At 39.5% G+C, this 21,467-nt stretch overlaps 1 protein-coding gene across 1 annotated transcript in view; it reads left to right on the top strand.

Moving 5' to 3' along the window:
• LOC143148395 (uncharacterized) overlaps nt 1–21,027 on the top strand; it is a 43,085-nt gene extending 22,058 nt beyond the window's left edge. The window contains exons 3-4 of the mRNA XM_076314697.1: nt 18,631–18,734; nt 19,117–21,027. Coding sequence (XP_076170812.1) covers nt 18,631–18,734; nt 19,117–20,734 — 1,722 coding nt within the window. The 3' untranslated portion in view covers nt 20,735–21,027. The remainder of the gene's footprint in view (nt 1–18,630; nt 18,735–19,116) is intronic.
• Nucleotides 21,028–21,467: the final 440 nt, after the last annotated feature.

Here is a 21,467-nt window from a genome sequence, read left to right as displayed (position 1 = left end):
ACTCTAAAATATATTACGAAATTCCAGCGTTCCGTAGTTTCAGAATTCCAAAGTTCTGTAACTCTAGAGTTCCACAATTATGGAATTCCAAAGTTCCGTAAATCTAGAGTTCCACAATTATGGAATTCCAAAGTTCTGTAACTCTAGAATCCCAAGATTATGGAATTCCAAAGTTCTGTAACTCTAGAGTTCCACAATTATGGAATTCCTAAGTTCTGTAAATCTAGAGTTCCACAATTATGGAATTCCAAAGTTCTGTAACTCTATAGTCCCAAGATTATGGAATTCCAAAGTTTTATGACTCTAGAGTCCCAAGATTATGGAATTCCAAAGTTCTGTAACTCTAGAGTTCCACAATTATAGAATTCCAAAGTTCTGTAACTCTATAGTCCCAAGATTATGGAATTCCAAAGTTTTATAACTCTAGAGTTTCACAATTATGGAATTCTCAAGTTCTGTAACTTGAGAGTTCCACAATTATGGAATTCCAAAGTTCTGTAACTCTAGAATCCCAAGAGTATGGAATTCCAAAGTTCTGTAACTCTAGAGTCCCAAGATTATGGAATTCCAAAGTTTTATAACTGTAGAGTTTCACAATTATGGAATTCCCAAGTTCTAGTGTTTCAGAGTCCCCAAGTGTCGTAATTTAAACACTCTCGAGGTTCCAGAATTCCAAAGTTCTGGAACCCATTTTCACCAACAATGTTTCGATCCTTCTCTAAGAGAGAAATTATAAATTCGCACAATAATGCGTAACAAAGAAGAGAGTGAGAGAAATGGTTACATTGGACGATGAATTTTTTAAATTTGGTAAAATTTTATTCATAGATTAGTTCTGAACGACCGTAAACGTCTCCTTCTGAAAGATTTGTTGCAGTGACTAGCATGTCCTTGCACTCTCAGTCCATTCGTAGTGAATCGAAGCATCGAAAGTTGTTCATGCTTTATGTATGGCGTGCCGCTAGGACATATACGATCACATGTATTACCCAATAGAAAGTGAATCGTTCATATTGTGGATTTGCGGCAGTTTTCAGTTCACGAACATCTTCATTAACTGAATCATGTACCAGTCTATAGAGCGTCGCGTATCGTTTCAGAATATACGATTTCGATACAACACGAATCATTAACGTTTATTTATTCGTTTTACGAATTGTAGATCATCGTTTATTTCACTCGACGCACGATTTACATTTGTTTTACAATTTTTCGCCAGAGATTGTTGTTACATAAAATACTGTTTTTTATTCTATCGACGTCGCAATTTCTTCGAGGAACGCGATCAGAGGCAACCTAAGCTTTCTATTATAATTAACGATGTAATTGCTTCGACCTAGTTGATTCGTAGAATAATAATTATTAACTATAATATTCCCGCGTCTCTTTGCCAGATGACTCTTTGTTATGCTGCCGGCGAGACGGGACTAGAAATTATTTGAATATTTCTTTCGAAAGTTGAATGTCGTTTCTTGTCTGTTTTTTTTTTTTTTTTTTTTTTTTTTTGTTGTAAATCATTGGTCAATTTTCGTAAGCCATGCAGAATGCGAAGAGGCAAAAAGTTCTGCGTCATGATCTGCGTTAACTCGGCAAGGCCACTTTCACATGACTTGCCACGATGAAGACGAGCACGTGTACACTCTTCCTCTGTCAATCTGTTTTTTGTCCTGCCGTAGATCTCTCTTTCGTTTGGAGTATTTATTTATATCTTTTCCTTTACACTTATTTATTCCTACAGCGAAACATAATCTGGTTAAGTATCATATCTGTGCACCGGGACAAAGTTCTATAGTACAAACTCTAATATTGAAGTCACTGCGATTCTCGAGTTCCAAAGTTCTGGAATTCTCGAGTTCCAAAGTTCTGGAATCCTCGAGTTCCAAAGTTCTGGAATTCTGGAATTCCAATGCTCCGTAGTTTTAGAACTCTAGAGTTTCCGATTTTCAGTATTCCAGTATTCCAAAGCTCCAAAGGTCTCAAGTTTTTGATTTTCAGAAATCTAGAGCTCCAAAGTTTTGGAGTTCTAGAGTTCTTAAGTTACCAAATGTTCGATTGCCAGAATTCCAAAGTTTTTGAGTTCTAGAGTTCTTAAGTTTTCAATTTCCAGAATTCCAAAGTTTCAGAGTTCTAGAGTTCTAGAATTCTAGAGCTTTTAAATTTTCGATTTCGAGAATTCCAAAGTTTCAGATTTCTAGAGTTCTACAGCTTTCAAATTTTCAATTTCCAGAATTCCAAAGTTTCGGAGTTCTAGAGCTTTTAAATTTTCGATTTCCAGAATTCCAAAGTTTCAGAGTTCTAGAGTTCTTGAGTTTCAAAATGTTCGATATCCAAAATTCCAACGTTTCGGAGTTCCAGAGCTCTTCGAAGTTCCCAATTTTCAGAATTCCATATTTCCAGAGTTTTAGAGTTCTCGATTTAGAATTTTCCAATTTAAAATTCCGATTTTCCGAATTTAAAAATTCCAAAGTTTCATAATTCTCGAGATCCAAGCTTTCAAAAAATGTCAGAATTCCAACGTTCTGTAATTCCAGAGGTACCGAAAATTTAGAGTTCCAAAACTCGAGATTCCAACCACGCGAACACTCGACCATTCCACCATTTTGTAATTCGAAAATTTTCCTCCGAAACGAGCACAAGCTCCAGTTTCGATAAAACCGTTTCGATAAAAGATGTCACTTAGATATCTCGTTCGTGAAAATTCATCGTATTTATCAAAAATATTAAGTCTTCCTCGAATGCAGTTCAGTTCGATAAACAACCACTGCAATTAGTGTAATATATTGCGGCATCTACCCGAGGAATATCGATGGAACAGTTACGCGAGCAATCGAGCGAATAACGATTTATTTGCTTTTACTCGTAACGTAACATGGAATCATCTGTAACGTGACTGAAACATGCAGGTCAATGTGTCGGATAATGATAGATTATGGCACCGCCTATTAGAAACGTAATTTCACCTAGATAACGCGCATCGCTGACCGCGGATCGAAACAAATTTCACTTTCGAATTTGTATCGTACGCATCTCGACGTAAACGCATCGTTAAAAGAACTTTAAGGATTCTTTTCACACTGTGCACACGTATCGTTCTCAACTTCGATATCCGTGCATTCGAAAATGTCAACTACGTACTCGACGATCTTCTTCCATCGACACTCGAGGCATTGAACTTGCGTTAGAAATTATGAATATTGAGTGAAAGTTCTATGGCACGTAGTCTGTTTCACAATTTGTTTGTTTTCTAACATCGTGGTAAAGAAAGGTTGGTACGACGTCATATCTTCCTATTTCGATTATTCTAAGCACGAGGTGTGTCATCATGTGTAAGATCGACCACGAATAATTAATACCTTTGCGTAACAGATTTTTCATATTCGATTAATTCGACGAGTTCCATTTGCATTTGCGCCCCATTGAAAGTCAAGTTATCTCGAACGATTAACTTCTGTGATTTATTTCTATCGTTTAGGAGAGGATGTAACAAAGACCCTTCATCGACTACAGATCGTTTATTTTTCCATTGAATTAAAAAAATTAAACAAAAAAAAAGTTCCTTTGGTTTGCCATGACACAAGTTGCCCACGATCAGGAATATGCATATAAAGAAACTATGTGGAATATTTAAGTGACAAAGGTTGGGAAAAAATGGTACTTATTTATAATTAAAAGAAGAAAGGAAATCAATTGTGGCACAAGTACGAGTACGTCCAACTTAAGGATAAAATAAAAATTTGGTATTAGAAATTCGTGTGAAATCATCTTAAGTGTAGTGTACTTAGACACATGACCCAATTTCGAAATGGGAACAGAATTTCCAGGCCAGAATCATTAATCACTGGATGTTTCGTGACATCCGATGGAACAGTTGATTAAGCGTCGAGATTTCACCTAGAGAGGGTGCATCATTGATTGCAGTGTCGGTTTCACTTTCGCGTTAGGCTCTTCTCGAATGCATCGAATCCATAGACGATGCGACCATAACTCTCTAACTATATCCGTGAATATCCCGGAAGTTCACGATTTCCCTACCGACTTGAAAATTGGCCCGAGATGGACATTGTAAAAAGATCGTCGGGAAAATTCACAGAAACTCAGGAAGAACTTCTGGCTGCATACACGACGAAATTACACGTGGTTATATAAGTACATAATCCGCGGATTTATAATCTGCACAAACATGAGAAAATACCTATGTACGCTTACATACAAATAACGCGCGGTTATGCATTATTAATGAGCTTCTTTCAGGGAAAGCGATCTTTTGTCTCCTTCGAATGTGTGTGTGTGTTTTTTTTTCTCCGTCAATTGGGGTTCATTGCACGACGATCGTAATTTCAAAATTGAAAGAGAAGAAAATAGTTAGATTTAATTATATTTAGGTTAACGTAACAAGTTATCGTGTGCTTCTGGAAAAATTATTTTTTTCTTATAAATAGTACAAACGAACAGTTTACCTGTAATAGACTTACTCTAAAAAAAATATTAGAGTCTCTACACGTGACTTTATTTCTACTCTAGAAAAACGTTATTAGAGCCTCTATGCATGACTCCATTTCTACTCTAGAAAAACGTTATTAGAGCCTCTATGCATGACTCCATTTCTACTCTAGAAAAATGTTATTAGAGCCTCTATACATGACTCCATTTCTACTCTAGAAAAACGTTATTACAGCCTCTATGCATGACTCTATTTCTACTCTAGAAAAATGTTATTAGAGCCTCTACGAATGACTCCATTTCTACTCTAGAAAAATGTTATTAGAGCCTCTACGAATGACTCCATTTCTACTCTAGGAAAATGTTATTAGAGCCTCTATACATGACTCCATTTCTACTCTAGAAAAATGTTATTAGAGCCTCTACGAATGACTCAATTTCTACTCTAGAAAAATGTTATTAGACCCTCTATACATGACTCCATTTCTACTCTAGAAAAATGTTATTAGAGCCTCTATACATGACTCCATTTCTACTCTAGAAAAATATTATTAGAGCCTCTATACATAACTCAATTTCTACTCTAGAAAAACGTTATTAGAGCCTCTACGAATGACTCAATTTCTACTCTAGAAAAATGTTATTAGAGCCTCTATGCATGACTCCATTTCTATTCTAAAAAAATGTTATTAGAGCCTCTATGCATGACTCCATTTCTACTCTAGAAAAATGTTATTAGAGCCTCTGCAAACGACTCCATTTTATCTCTGGAAAAACATTATTAGGAAGTCTGGCGGGTCTCTCACGGAACCACGGTACATCTACCCGAAGAATATCCGTGATCCGTAAGGTGATACTTAATTGGCTCGATCATGTCGGTGTATCGAAAAGTAAAGTTTCACTCTCGACCCAAAAGGTTCGTCTTCGATGCATCTTCCAGCTCTCTAGCTATTCGTTATAGCGGAAACATGTGCACGCGCTCGCTCGTTTAGAAGTCGGAAACCCATGGCTCGTGCGCATCGGTTTCCTTCTCGTTATACTACCTCAGGAGTAGGTACCTCGGTCGAGGATGTTGTACACATTTCACGATCGTGACTTTCCCGCTGTGGAAGCGTCGCCGCGACACACGTCTCGGGAACCAGGAAAGAAAAGACCGATTCACATGGGAAAAGACATTCATCTGACCTTGATGACCTCTTAGACGCGCCGCCAGAAATTTCCTTTCGATTCGGCTGTTCCACATATCCAATGGCGTCGCCTCTTAAAATTCACTGAAGCGTGAAAATCTGATTTTTTTTTAATTAAAACAATCAACAGCACTGTAACGAATATTACGAGTTAAAGATCTTGGAAAATTTCCCTCATACTTTTCACCTATGCATGAAATATTTCGTTATCTATCGATTCGATAAAAATATTCAACGTTCGTCGAATAGTTGCTGTCACTACTGTAAACTTTTTAATAAATTAATATAAATAAAAAAATCTTGTAAGAAAGTAACGTTTTTTTTTTTAATATTTAATTGGTCATGCCTTATTTAGAGTCTCGATGAAACCGGCCAGTACTTTAAGAGAAGTCACCGATGGTCATCGTTTTCCCCATTCAGCTTCATATATGGTGTACCAAATGTCAAGGTTCAGCGTAGAAATTCACCGATCACGATCTGGAAAATTTATGTCCATTGGTAAGTTACATTGCTCGTAAAATGTTCTTCGGTATAATAAATACCTACAGACTCGACTCCACCTTGAATAATTTTTTTTCTCGATTAATAGAAGGACACCCGTGTTACGCTGGAATTGAATCACATTCTGTGAAAGTTCTTTGTAATAATGCATGCTCTTGTAAATACTTGGTATGTAACGATATGTGAACTATTGTCCACAAACTGCAAGAAAAAATAAACCGATGAAATTCCAAGACTTGAACCTCGACAGATAGAATGGAGTAATTGTTACAATAAGGTAAAGTTAATTTGACTCCGATGGAAAAAATTTCACAAACTTTTCCGAGAAATAAGAAATCCAATTTAATATTTAATATTTGACTTAATATTTTTGTGCTTCCATTAAGCGTGGGAATTTTCAAAATTCTTAATTCCTATGTTTCGTTTTTAAATTATAAATATTTTTCTTCTCCCAATCGTCTAACTAGTGTATTTAATTCTTTTAATTTAAAAAATACATAATATATATACTCCACTGGGATTCTTCAAAATTTCCAAATAATATTTTTTCTTTTTTTAATTACATAAAATTCTCCTTTTTCTCATTCTGCAACTGGTATATTTAATTTTGCTCAATTTTAAAAAGAAACCAATATGTACCAGATACAAGCACAGAAAATACATACTACTCGAATCGAAGTCCTCGAAACGTTAAGTAGACAGTCATCAATCGTACGTATCATTCTACCAAAAAGGTCCGACCGATTAAACTTTATTCAACAATACTCGCGATTTGAATAACACTTCCTGCTCGCTGAGAACATTCCGGCTGTTAGAATGTGAGAAAGTTAATGGCAACCCGCCTGCTAGACGATTAGCGCATTCTGACGCTCTTCGGGCGCGAACCTTGATAATTATGTTTCACGCCAGACGCGTCGGTGTTTCTTTGTTCACCCTTGTTTCGGTGTCACTCGCGATCTCACCGCGGTAAAGAAAAAAAAACAAAAAGAAAAAAAAATTCTCCCAAATCGTCGTAATCCTTCCACAGAACTCGGTGCATCCGGTTTTTTTTATTTATATTCCGCGAAGATAGACGTGTGCACGGAATCTATGCAACAGCGTGCCAGGAAATTGCAACCTGGTACCGGGTACTCGAGGAGAGTTATGCAATTCGCTTTCCAGCGAGGATGTGATAAAAAATGTTTAACAATTAACACTTCCTAGTGAATGGGATCGTGTTCGGTACGGGCTTGTACAAAATATGATAACTCGATAATAGGACGTTTGTGGTGTCCATGGTGTGTCTATAGTGTGAGAATGGGTATAATGTTCGCGGTGTATCGTGACACTTGTGTCACACGAGTGTTTATAGTATCCAAGCTGTGTCACGATCTTTACGATGATCGTTGCAATAATAATATAGACCATGGTTGTTCTGTTATCTATAATAATGGTAGTATTACTGACAGTAATAGTAAGACATCTATGGTGATCTGTTATCTATAATAATGGTAGTATTACTGACAGTAATAAGAAGACATCTATGGTGCTACTCTACCAATGACGACCAGTAACGAATGTGTGATATTTGCACTAATCCATAGTATTCATACTATACCATAACACAGTGTAAATACCAGTATAAACACCACAGATACACCACTGGTACCACAGTAAAGGTAATTGGGTATCTATTTTTCTCTATATCGCGATACTTACCCTAACCACAATACACCAGGGTATCTATCGTACTCGTGGTGTATCATAGCATCCCTAATATCCGTAGTATAATATATTTACACGTATTCTATATTCCAAATAGGTATCGATAAATCGAAAAATATCAAATCAATCCAGCAATATAATTCTCAATAATCACGAACAAACGTTTCTCCATTAACGAACTAGCCGACTCATCTACTCTCCAACGATTAATAAACGTGACACCATGATTTCTAAAACAGTTCCATTGTACCCAATCTCGAACTGCATCGAACAGTGCACCCTATCTCGTATTAATTACCATTTTTCAATACCAAGTACTTACGAACAATACCTTTCACCTGCGTTAATTAATCTAATCCAGAACACGCCTGTTGGTCGATAGCTGGCCATCCATTCCAGTTTCAAAAGGCGTTACGATCCGTAATGAAATGACGAGACGGACCAAAGTCCAGAGCGAGGCTGTTACATCAATTGCCCCTTCGTATCCTCGTTACTTTCACCGGGCTTCTGCCGGACTGGAACAAGCGGATGTTCCGAGTATCAGACGCGAATATACTAATACGGTATTCGCTGCTCTCGCATGCGAGCCAACGTGGCCGTGCGCCGAGACGAATTCGGTATAACGAACGAAAACACACACAGGACGCGCTAATTGCACGCTAAACAGCTCTTGGCTCGGGTGACCAATAACGACCCTAGAGATTGAGGAGCCCACTGTTCCTATTCTAACGTATTGTGGTGTCCGTAGTGTAATATATATTGACAGTACCTGTATTCTAGATTCTAAACCATAATTAAATGATTGAAAATTTAATTATAATTAAAATTATAATTAAAAAATATTTCGAACTTACATTTTTCTGAAAACTGTATTTTGTGGTAACCAATAACGACCCTAGAGATTGAGGAGCCCACTGTTACTGTTGTGATGTATTGTGGTGTCCATAGTGTAATATATTAGTATCCGTGGTGTAATATATTTACAGTACCTGTATTCTAGATTCGAAATTAATAATTAAACAATTTTTCGAACGTACATTTTTCTGAAAACTATATTTTGTGGTAATAATTTCAAACGTCGATCAGAATAATTCCAGATCTTAAGAAATTTGAGTGTCTTGGCTAGTAAAATTCAAATCGTCTATTTTTTAACGAAACGTGGAAGTGGAATTGACAATAAGGGGCCCACGATTTTTCTTAAAATATAATTCAAAAGCTTTCCAATGTTGATGATTTGAAAACCTATATTTTTCAAAAAACTAAGTTTAATTTAGTTAGTTTCTCATAATTTAAATTTTCCGCAAAAAAACGATAAAATTCTAAAAATAATTTACAAAAATTCGAATACCTTGGCCAGTACAATTTCATTTGGGGTTATTTTTTATAAAATGTGGAAGTGGAGCTATCAATAAGGGGCCTCAATTAGGGGCCTTAACTAGGGGCCCACGATTTCTCTTAAAATACAATTCGCTTCAAGTTTTCAGATATCGGTGCTTCGAAGACCTATATTTTTCAAAGAACTAAATTTCATTTACTCGATTAATTCAATCAGTTTCTCATAATTCAAATTTCCCGCAAAATCAATAAAATTCTAAAAGTAATTTTCAAAAATTCGAATGCCTTGGTACTGTTGCGTTCGCTTATTTTCCAAAAAAAAAAAATTTGAAAGTGAAGAAGTAAAGAATAAATGAAGGGGCCCTTTACGCGGGGTCCGCTGGGTCCGCTGGGTCCGAATGCCCCGTTTGCTCGTTGCCGAGAGGGACACTGCGGTCAACACGCGTCCCTCGTTCAATGAGTGGCCATCGCGGGATACTGTATGGCACAATAATTACGTAGGAAACGTGTTTATAAATCCAGCAGACACTTTCGCGGAAGTTGAAATAAAAGCTCGGGGGGGAGGAACGAAGTTCTGCTCGAGTGTCTCCTTTCGTAGAGACCCGGCTACGTATCGAAACGGTCGCATGTAGTTCGAAACTGTACGGATTACGAAATATTCGTACCGCGTATAATTTCATTCCCGATACGTGTGTTCGAGATAGCGTATCTCGTCCGAGAACCGATCCGCGTCGGCTATAATTGGCGAAAACCCGTGCCAAGGTGTTAATTGTCAATGGACGGGCCGTAGTAACGATTAGGTAACGCGATAATGTTTGTTTATATGGACACGCGAACGTGAGTAGGCGCGCGTACGAGACTTGGACGCCATGGCTTGGATGGAAATCACTTTGGGCGCCTTTCACTCGCGCGACATTACGCGGGCACGAAAAAAAAAAGAAAGAAAAAAAAATACCTAAAACAAGCAGCTGCTCGCCAAGATAAAAAAGATATAACGACTCACCGGTGATTAATACCGGTGCCACAACGGTCGTTAAGTTGAACCGTTGAAAAAAAAGCACGGGCCACGTATGGTAACGTTATTGAAAAGCATCGTTTCGTCTAACTATGGTGTTTTATCCACCGGTGGCCACTTATCGAGCCGAACACTTTTAACGAGGCAATTTCCAGACTCGTTCGTGTCATTGTTTCCTCGTTTCACTTCGATTCGTATTGTCAAGAGAGATGTAACTTTTCAGTTAGGAGTTCGCTCGATTTATCGTTCGAATAACGAGTTCAATCCACGATTGCACGTTTTTTAGTATCCTGTAGAGATGTCGATTTTTTTCTAATCGAAAGATAGAAAGTTCACTGGATAAATCGATACGAAGAATCTATCTCTTGGAAAATCGGTTCGAGATCGACATTCTTCGGCCATCTTGTGTAAATATACGATTAAAGTTTCTTACGTGAAAGCGAAAATTTAAAAAAAAGTCTTTTTCATTTAAAAAGAGAAATTTTGTTTTCTTTTTTAACCGTCAGATTTTACATTGTAAAAATCGGTTCGCGATAAAATCGGTCGACCAAGAAATTGATCTATCGATTTTTTTCCAAAAAAATCAGTTCACAGTAAAATATCGATCGAAGAAATTGATCTAACATTGAAAAAGAACCGATTTTTTGGAAAATGTTTTTTTGTACCGATGAAATTCTTCATTGAAAAAATCGGTCGACCGAACAATTGATCTATCCTTGTAAAAGAACCGATTTTTTGGAAAATCGTTTTTTTACCGATCGGATTTTGCACAAAAAAAATCGTCTGCCCAAAAAAATTGACCTATCGGTTGCAAGAGAACCGATTTCATTGGAAAATCGGTTCGAGATCGGCAACACCGATTCGTTGGCGATTTTTCGGCGATCTCGTGTACTGCTCTTTTTTTATGAGTAGAAAGCAAAATGCTGGGATCGTTCGCGAAACAAGAGAGAACCGTAGGCCCCGAGAGAGATATGTATCGTGCGTAAAATAGAGAAGATGGAACTTTCTTCCGTGCACCCGCTTGGCTCGTTCCCTCGGTAGATTATCGTCGTCTCGTACGAGATAGGGGCATATGTAAGAGATGAAATCACTCTACGAAGTGAAATTCGTATAAAGATTTAAATTGATCGCGCGCGACGTCGGTGAAGTGTCTGCGTGAAACGTGGTTCTCGCGAAAGAAAAAGAAAAAAAAAAAAGAAAAGAAAAGAAAAAAGAAATCTATCGGGAAAACCGTTGCCTCGAGGAACGAGTAAAATTCAAATACCAGGGAACGAAACGATTTTTCCTCGTATTGATTGCGTTTTATCTCCGGATCGACGACGATCAACGACACTCACGTTTCCGGGAACGTGTCGCGAACTGTTTGAATTTTCCCGCGTTTTTTTCCCCACCCGATACACGAGCCAAAAAATCGTGAAAAAGAGGAATCGTGGATTGTCTCGAGGAAACGAAACGTTTAGAAAGCGAATTATGAACTCGTGTACGTACACAAGGGTTCACCAGTCGAAATATCCGGAGTGGAAACAAGAATTTCTAAAATACACCATCTATTGTTTACCGTCCCGCCTTTGGAATATTTCAAACGTTACACTTCAATTTCGGCCCACGCGTTTAGCAAACGGTACACGTCACACGTTTTACGTTTCTTTCTCTTTACTTTGACAAATGGAAACGTTGTCGTGAGAAATTTATAAAATTGTCACCGTGCGTCAAACAGGTATCTATTCTATCGTAAGTTTCAACGATGGAATCGATCGAAAGGTGGCTCGAAAATTTCATAATCGAATTCGAATTTTTATTTCTATACAACGTGGAATATTTCGTGGAGCAATTAATGGTGTGAAAAATATTTTCTCACGAGTTACTTCTGTTCGGTATAGAAGGGGATGGAAAAATTATTTTGTATTGCGTTAAGTCTTCTTCTGTGTGAAATAGTTTCTTTATGAACATATCTTTGGTATCTTTGGTTTTTCTGAGACACCCTGTATGTATAACATTGCGAATATTCAGTTTTAATATACTAGTGTGATATACATTATACGTTAAACTTACTCAAGAAGGCAGAATTTATAATTACAACCTATTTTTATAATTGGAGACAATATTACGCGAGCGTGGAATTTTTTAAAGAGCGACTTGTGTTTAAAAAATTCCACGCTTATTGTCGAAGAAAAATTGAAGAACGACCTTGCGTTATATTTTTCTTCGACGATACCAGCTTACTTAAATTGTATGGAAATTAATAGATTATATTCATCGCGGAAATTGGTGACCAAATTTCATTATATAATTACATATATTTAATCGTTACCAACGCGCCTCTGGTCGATTTTTCGCGCGTTTTCGACCTATTTTCCTTATTAGGCATTACTGTTATCTACTGCCACCGAAGAGAACGAAAATATCATGATCGAAAGCTATGAGGTCATTAAAGTAATTATTTTAACCCCATCGTCTAGTAAATAAGTATAATGCTCGCTCTAAGTGATTAACTGCAGAAATAATTCAATAAAAAGTATTCAACCATTTTTCTTCCTATATCTTGTATTTGTTTCAAACAAAGAAATTTTTGGTTTCTTTACCCAGTTGAATGAAGAAATAATTCGACGAAATGGACTCCAAAATTCTTTCTCTTCTTTTTCTTCTTTTCTATATTTACTCCTTAAAGAAAATATAGTACAGTTAACTACAAGAAATGTTCTTTCAAACAAAGGAATTTTTGGTTTCTTTACCCAGTTGAATGAGGAAATAATTCGACGAAATGGACTCCAAAATTCTTTCTCTTCTTTTTCTTCTTTTCTATATTTACTCCTTAAAGAAAATATAGTACAGTTAACTACAAGAAATGTTCTTTCAAACAAAGGAATTTTTGGTTTCTTTACCCAGTTGAATGAGGAAATAATTCGACGAAATGGACTCCAAAATTCTTTCTCTTCTTATTCTTCTTTTCTATATTTACTCCTCGAAGAAAATATAGTACAGTTAATTACAAGAGGTGTTCGATCTCGAATCGTCCGTGACCAAACGACAGTCGTTCCGAAGCTACGTTTAATTTATGGTGTACAATTATAGAACTATGCGAAACAGAAAGCCGATAAGGGGCACGGCGATGGAATTCCAAGAATCGTCGCTTTCAGGTCCAGAGCGCAGCGGGCCTCCGTTCGTATTTTTTTTTTTTTTTTATTAAACACCGCTGGAGACGGTTATGTCAAGCGGAAATATCCCGGATCCGATGAAAGGTGAAACGTTCACGGTCTTTTGAATCGCACCCGCGTCTGGATTCGAAAATCTGGAGCACGCGGTGTCGCCGAACGATTTAAGAACCGGAATGGCGGGAATCGTCGGTTTCGTGAACTCTCGGACGTCGTTCGACTCTCTAGCGTAAAGCAAAGAATTCACTTTCATCCGAGCACACGCGTACGTCTGTCTCACGCAGAAATTTAACCGATTATCGCTACCATCGGCTAAATTAAACAACGCAAGAAAACTCAAGCTCCTTTAGACAAAACAGTTGATTACTTCATAAACATACTGTCAAACGGTTTCACTTCCTTCGTCTATCGCTTTCTCGAACGCAAGGAAGGAAAGTGATCGAGACAAATTTTCTTACGGAAAAATAATTTTAATGCTATTGAAAAAACAAAATTTCTTTTTATGCATCTATGTGCACAGATAGATTTCTTTGAAAACTCGATTAGATTCAAGGTACGATCAATCTATGGGTAACGATAATTTTTTTTTTATATATGTATATACTATATGCTCGTTGTTTGTACAAATTTTGGAAAATGTTCTGCACAAAAAAGTTAAACAAACTTTTTCTTTACTTTCCTTGTCACTAGAATTACCAAAAGGGTCGATTTGACTTGTTTCAAACTGTTTTTTAAAATTATTCAATAATTATCAAAATAGGCAACCAATGGTACTCGTAAATTAATCTTTTTTCCCCCATCCAGCTTCAAAAATACACATGTGGTCTGATACGAATAGTAATACTTTAGTAATTTTAGTATTAACAGAGAAGAGATTAAATGAAATCTTACTCGTTGCATAATTGAACTAGATTTTTTTTTCAGTGAAGTATTACGTCTTTATTTAATTTATTTTTAGAAATTGCTCGTTTTCGTGGAGATGAATTTTAGTCGGGATTGCGTGCACCAAAAAAGCACAAATTCTCCGAAGAGTTTTCGTCTGTATATAAGTAATTTCAAAATTGATTCGACGATTTTACAACGAAAGTGATTTCTGCATTTATTTCACCGATCTCGGTCTGTGCTTTCGCTGTAGAGAGGCGTCTCCGATTTACGAGCTTATCAAGTACAAGCCAACGCGACCATAACCTCCGTGTCGGTACGTTTAAGACGATTAAATCTCGCGAAAGTTTCGAGAATCGGACGCGGTACGTTCGCGCGGTTCTCCGGTTCGAAACGTTTTCGCTTCGAAAGATTCTTTTTCTTTCGCGTATTCTGGTGACCTCCAACGACCTTGAAACGAACGTTGCGCAAGCGATTGCGTTTTTGTCGCGTAAAAATTGTAGACATTACTTAACGAGCGATAAAATTCTACGAACCGAGTCGCGCGCAAATTTTATTCGGATGTTAACGAACTCCACGGTCGTCTGAATGCTTAATTAATGAAAGGGGAGGGGTGGCGTTAGAAATCATACGAACGGAGGAAGTATTCATTTCCCCATTAAAAGGCGGAGCTTCGCGCGTTGCGAGACCGAATGACTGTGATTCGCAGCGACAATTACTTCCGTGATTTTCCACGGTTCGATTTATCGCGAATACTTTCGTTTTAACGGTGTAAAATCGTCTGTAAAGTTCAATCGCGTACAGAAACTTGCATCTCACACTCGAACGAAAAAAGAAATACAATTTTTCGTTAATCGTGTCTCACGGAGGGCACCCGATGAGTTCGTTTACTTTTATCGAGGTACCGCGAACATAGCATCGAACGTCTAGTATTCTTCTACAAAACGTTCCAATTGTTTAAGACAGTAGATCGTTAAACCTCGTAGACGGTATATCAATCTTGTATTATTGTTTCTTTTCTCATTATATCGTATTTTTCATCCTTTTCTTTTTTCTCGATTCCATATTACTCTATTCTACTTTTCATTCTTTTCTTTTTCCTTTATTCCATGTTATTATATTCTACTTTCAATTATTTTTTCTTTTTTTTTTCAATTCCATATTATTCTATTCTACTTTTTATTTTCTAGTTTTTCTCTATTCCATATTATTCTCCTCTACTTTTCATTCTTTTCTTTTTTCTTTATTCTGTATTATTCTATTCTACTTTTCGTTATTTTCTCCATATTATTCTATTCCATTTTTTATTCTTTATTTTATATTATTCTCTTCAACTTTTCATTCTTCATTTCAAATTATTCTATTCTACTTTTCATTCTTCATTCCAAATTATTCTATTCTACTTTTCATTCTTCATTCCAAATTATTCTATTCTACTTTTCATTCTTCATTCCAAATTATTCTATTCTACTTTTCATTCTTCATTCCAAATTATTCTATTCTACTTTTCATTCTTCATTCCACAATATTCTCCTCTACTTTTCATTCTCCTTTCTCATTTTAATTTTCTCTTCTCTCTCTTCCCTTCGATACTTCACGTGGCACAATAAATAAAAGATAAAATGAAGTATACGCAATAATTACTCGCGTGGAATTCCGTCGTCCGTCGTACGAAAGAATTCGAATCGTTTTCGATTCGATCGCGTACCCGGGGCCCGACAGCGTTTAGGGCCCCCGGTTCGGGGGCCAGGGTGCGTGAAAGGAAAAGCGGCGATGGTCCAGCCCCGGGGCCTTCCGGAAGAGAAACCGTCGCGAACGAGCATCGACGCCGCCTCGAAAATCGATCGAACCGTCTGTGGAATAAAAAAAAGAATCCACCGAATATCGAGGGAGGAGAGTAGGGGTGGGGGTCGGGGGTTGGGGTGGGGTGCGCGAGAGGGGACCACGCTCGATTTCTTTCCACCACTCTACGGTCGTCGGGCGATCTGGAGCACCGGGTATAACCTTGATGCATAACCTTGCGGTCCCGTGAACTTCGCCTTCGCTGGACAGAGTCCGCGTAAATACAGAGAGAACGAAACCGCTTTGACTCGCTCGACCGGATCACCGTTCCCGATCACTTTCTCCGGAACGATGGCCCACCGTGGTGCAAAGAAAGATCACCAGGTTCGTGGGAGGTGGATACGAGCGAGGACGAAGGAGAGCGGCGCCAGCGATGGGTTCGACTCGCTCGCGATCAAGAACACGGCTTGACCGTTAACACTGAAAGAGTCAATTTGTCTCGTTAAGAAATTGTTTTTCAAATTACGTTCCAATCGCAATTTTGCGAAAGGTAACTACTTTGTTCGAGTTGAAAGATTATAGGTTAGAAGGAGAGTTCTTATAAAGAGGTAACGATTGTTAAGGGTAAATCCAAAATTAAGAAAACTTGAAAAGTTCACAATTATTCTTAGGGTAGCTTAACAAGGTACAAAAATATTCAATATTTGAAACAAAAATTGTCTACCTTTCATATCGTGTGCAGAGTTTAACGTTAAATACATTCTTTAACTTCGAAAAAAGAACTATAGTGATAAATGATGATACGATAAAGAAAATGACAATAGATACACGTGACATTGATTTAGTTTAAAAACATTAATTATTCTAGAGATAAGTCGTACGTTATTTATTCTAATCTGTAAATTAGTTAGTTTAGAGATAACTTGAACGTTACTTATTTTAATTTGTAAATTGGTTAGTTTAGAGATAACTTGAACGTTACTTATTTTAATTTGTAAATTGGTTATTTTAGAGATAACTTGAACGTTACTTATTTCAATTTGTAAATTAGTTATTTTAGAAAACTGTAAGTTACATATTTCAACTTGTAACTCAATCACTCTCTGGATCAATTACATACTACTTATTTCAGTTTGTAACGTAATTACTCCACAGATCAATCTCAACGTTACTTATTTCAATTTGCAAATTGATCACCTACCCATAAGTTATGACTCACGTATTCCGAATAACTGATTCGTGAATTAGTTACTATATTTCCGAGTTAACCTCGAAAACTCGCGACGAACGTACCCAATTAAATTTTCCAACGACGCAACCGGCCGAACATTCTTACGAATTGACACTACTCGGTCGAATTCTCTCTACCCTAAATTTCTGCGAAATCTCCAGTTGAACGTAAGGGTTACTAATCCAATCCATCGCTACGAGCTTTCCGTAACGCACCGTCCGTAGAAACCCACCACCATCTCCGTTTCCTCCAGGCTGGGGACTGCCACCACCACCAGAACGATTTTACCACCACCTACGACCCACCTTCGGGCCCCGTGAGCGCACCACGAGGCACCTTCTTCCCGCTGGGGGAGAATACGCGCCTATATAACTACGGCGTTCCGCTGATTGGACGAAGTAAGTTTCGTTTTCCTGCACTTAGGGGACAAGAGTACGCGGCCCGAGCCCAACGGGCGGCATTGCGAGAAATATGAGGATTCGCCCGGGATGCGCGGTCAGTTTGCATTGATATCACTCATCGTTGTTCATTGTTCGCGGGGGAGGGTGTAGGGTGGGAGGAAGCACCGTGGGTTGTTTCTCGAGCGATTCGACGCTACCGGCCGAAGGTTAGGCAAACTTGAAAACGAACGATCGGAGCTTCGAGCACGCTGTATCCGGAGTAAGTAGCGAGTGTCCACGATCGACGAAACAGTGATCTTACGGTGGCAAACCGTGCGACCGATTCTCGGTACCATTATCCGTAAACGAATAGTAGATCAACAAACCACGTAGATCACCGCTACTCGATCGCACCTGCTGCTCCCAGGTACTTCGTTAACCACCACGATAAGAGATTCACTTGGCAATAGATGTTGATTTTAATAAACCGTTGAGATTGTTTCAGGAAGTATGATCTTCGTTGATATTCGATTTGGCAGAGTCGTTGTCGACGAATCGTGACTGGAAATATATTAATACGAATCAGTGAAACCACGGTCGAGATGATGAGGATGGCTACCGTATTTCGCTCACGAACTATACCACGAAAGTCTCCGCGGGGCCACCGTGAATTTAAAGTTTCATTCTCCTTTTTTTTTATCGAGATCGTTCGACATTGGTTTGGAATCGTCGGTCGCGTTGAAATGAAAAAGTCGCCGAGAAACCGGAAACCGCGAACACGTTCAACGTTGTATTTGTCAACAAACGTGTCACCTAATTATCGATCGATCGCGAGTTTCGAAAGTCGTTACTGGTCGCGTATTTTACACAGCCATAAAGAGGAACTGTTTATTTATATACGGTCGTGTAGTTCAACTTTTGTCGATGTTCCAGAAATTGTACACCCGGGGTTTCGAAATAATTTGATCGAAGAAGATACCCCATTTGTACTCTCCTGTAATGTTCGTGTAATTGTTCACAGGCTGTGCTAGCGGTGCTACTGCATGCCGCACTAGTGGCGAGCAAAGCGTTGAATCAGAATCAGTTGCAGCAGCAGACTCAGCAACAACCTCAACAGCAAATTCCGTACGTTCATTTTTCATTGATCAATTTTATCTACATGAAATTCAAGACCAGTTCGAAGGTTACAGAACGCTTGACAAACTATCGCTTAGACGTGAAAATAACAATGAAAGTCTCTTTCTTTTATTTTATACGATCAGTTAAACGGAGAATGAAAAATATGAGCAACAAATCGCACGAAACCGTTATCGTTGACTATAATTAAATCCAATTTTCGTTTGTCCTTTGATAAGTGTGTTTTATCCAAAAAAAATTTTGTCAAGATCGGCGAGGTCTTGAGGTTCCCTTTGCTAAAACAATTAGTAAATTTTAAGAAAAAAAATTCCATCCGCTAAATCGAACGTTTCGATAAACCGTAAATCGGTTCTGAAAATATTTTACGCAGGTATGGAACGGAAGCACAGAAAAGATGGGGTGGTGATTTGGGTGGTGGCCATGGTGGTGATATCGGTGGCTACGGTGGTGGTGACCTCGGCGGTGGATTGGGCGGTCACGGTGGTGATCTGAGCGGTGGTTTCGGTCACTCCGGCGGTGGTGGCATCGCTGGAGGTTACGGTCATTCTGGAGGCGGCGGTGGTGACATCGGCGGAGGTTACGGTCACTCTGGCGGCGGTGGTGGCGACATCGGCGGAGGTTACGGTCACTCTGGCGGCGGTGGTGACGTCGGTGCTGCCCTCGGTCACTCCGGCGGCGGCGGTGGTGACATTGGCGGCGGTTTCGGTCACTCGGGGGGCAGCGGTGGCGACATTGGCGGCGGTTTCGGTCATTCGGGGGGCAGTGACATTGGCGGCGGTTACGGCCAATCGGGCGGCGGCGCGGCGATCGATGAACACCACGACGATCACCACGACAAGGGCTACTGGAAGAAGAAGCTGATCTGGAAACCAGGCTGGAAGAAGATCTGGAAACCGGCGAAGAAACAGATCTGGAAGCCCGCGTGGAAGAAGATCTGGAAACCGATCTGGGTGCCGACGCAGAAAGCGGTGTGGAAGGAGATCCAGGTGCCAGCGTGGAAGAAGATCTGGAAACCGGTGTGGAAGGAGATCCAGGTCCCGGTGTGGAAGGATATCCAGGTACCAGCGTGGAAGAAGATATGGAAACCGATCTGGAAGCCGATCAAGGTACCAGCTTGGAAGGAGATACAGGTGCCAGCTTGGAAGAAGATCTGGAAACCGGTCTGGAAGGAGATCCAGGTGCCGGTATGGAAAGAGATTCAAGTACCTGCCTGGAAGAAGCTCTGGGTACCCGAATGGGTGAAGATCGGGATACCCGGTGAGCATTTCCACGGTACGGATCACCACGGCTGGCAGTACACCAGCCACGATCTCTGGAAGAAGAAACTGATCTGGAAACCGCTCTGGAAGAAGTACTGGAAACCGGCCAAGAAGCAGGTCTGGGTGCCTGATAAGAAACTGGAGTGGGTGGCCGCGTGGAAGCAGATCTGGAAACCGGCGAAGAAGCAGATCTGGGTGGACGACAAGAAGCTGATATGGAAGGAGGAATGGAAGCAGATCTGGAAACCGAGCAAGAAGCTGGTCTGGGTGCCGGACAAGAAGCTCGAGTGGAAGGAAGCCTGGAAACAGATCTGGAAAACCGACAAGAAGCTTGCTTGGATACCGGACAAGAAGCTGGCGTGGAAGGAGGCGTGGAAGCAGATCTCGGTACCAGCATGGAAGGAGATCTGGGTGCCAGCCTGGAAGAAGATCTGGAAACCAGTCTGGATATCGGAATGGTTCCCCTCGGAGGATCATCATCATCATCACGGATGGGAGGATCGTAAAGATAGCCAGGCCAAAGGTTCCGAGGTAGCATCCTACAGACCAGGTGCGGTCACGAAGCTGTACCCCCAGAGCCAACAGCAACAACCTCAGATGGACGAAAACAAGGTCAGGTGGGACAGATCGTCCGAGGCGAAAGCTCAGACGATCAGCCAGGACCTGGTGCCCCCGCCATTGGCCAATCAGAGCACCCAAACAGCCAACTTCTCGTTCCCCAATCAGTGATCGTCATTCCGTAAGATCCTTGTACAAAGATCATTCTGAAAGAGAGAGAAAGAGTATTGTAAAATAAGCCGCTGTATATATTACCTTAGGCCGTACGCTAAGTTCTACAGAGTTAAGGTATCCCAAGGATTAATCGACTGACACTGGCTCCTTTTTCATTTTCCTTCATCAAGGTGCCCTCCCCTGTACAACACTAACGTATTCCGTCCTTTATGTATATTTCTTTTTTATACAATGTTGTTGTTACCTTTCTTTGTTAACCACTGCCGTTACAAATAAAGTTGATTAATATTTTGTTAAATCGGCTTCGTCTATGTTACCATCGTCTCAACAGGGGTCCCTTATCCGACATAGTTTCATCTTACGATTAATAATAGTTACAAGATTTCTCCTTTCCTTCGTACGTATCTACGTATTTGTATTCAGAGTATCGACAGATATTACCAATCCCACAAAGTGGACCGCACTTAAAAGTCCATCAGACCGAAAGACACGTACGACCAACGGTTTAATCATTGTCACGTACGAGCTTTTCTAGAAATCACGTCGAATCTTAAATTATCGTTGCAGGACTTTCTTTTTTCTCGTTGCAACGACATCTTCGTCCCCTGCATCGAGTTTCGGTTACACGCGTTAGCGTGACGCTCGGCTAATCCCCCCGGTGTTACGAATAGAGCTGGTTAATAATTCGTTAACACCTCCGCATTATTATTTCGCTTCGTCATCGTCGTGC

This window comes from Ptiloglossa arizonensis, chromosome 6, assembly GCF_051014685.1.
Source record: "Ptiloglossa arizonensis isolate GNS036 chromosome 6, iyPtiAriz1_principal, whole genome shotgun sequence".
NCBI classification, from domain to species: domain Eukaryota; kingdom Metazoa; phylum Arthropoda; class Insecta; order Hymenoptera; family Colletidae; genus Ptiloglossa; species Ptiloglossa arizonensis.
Note: the sequence above shows the minus strand (reverse complement) of the source record. Positions and strands in the feature narration are given on the sequence as shown.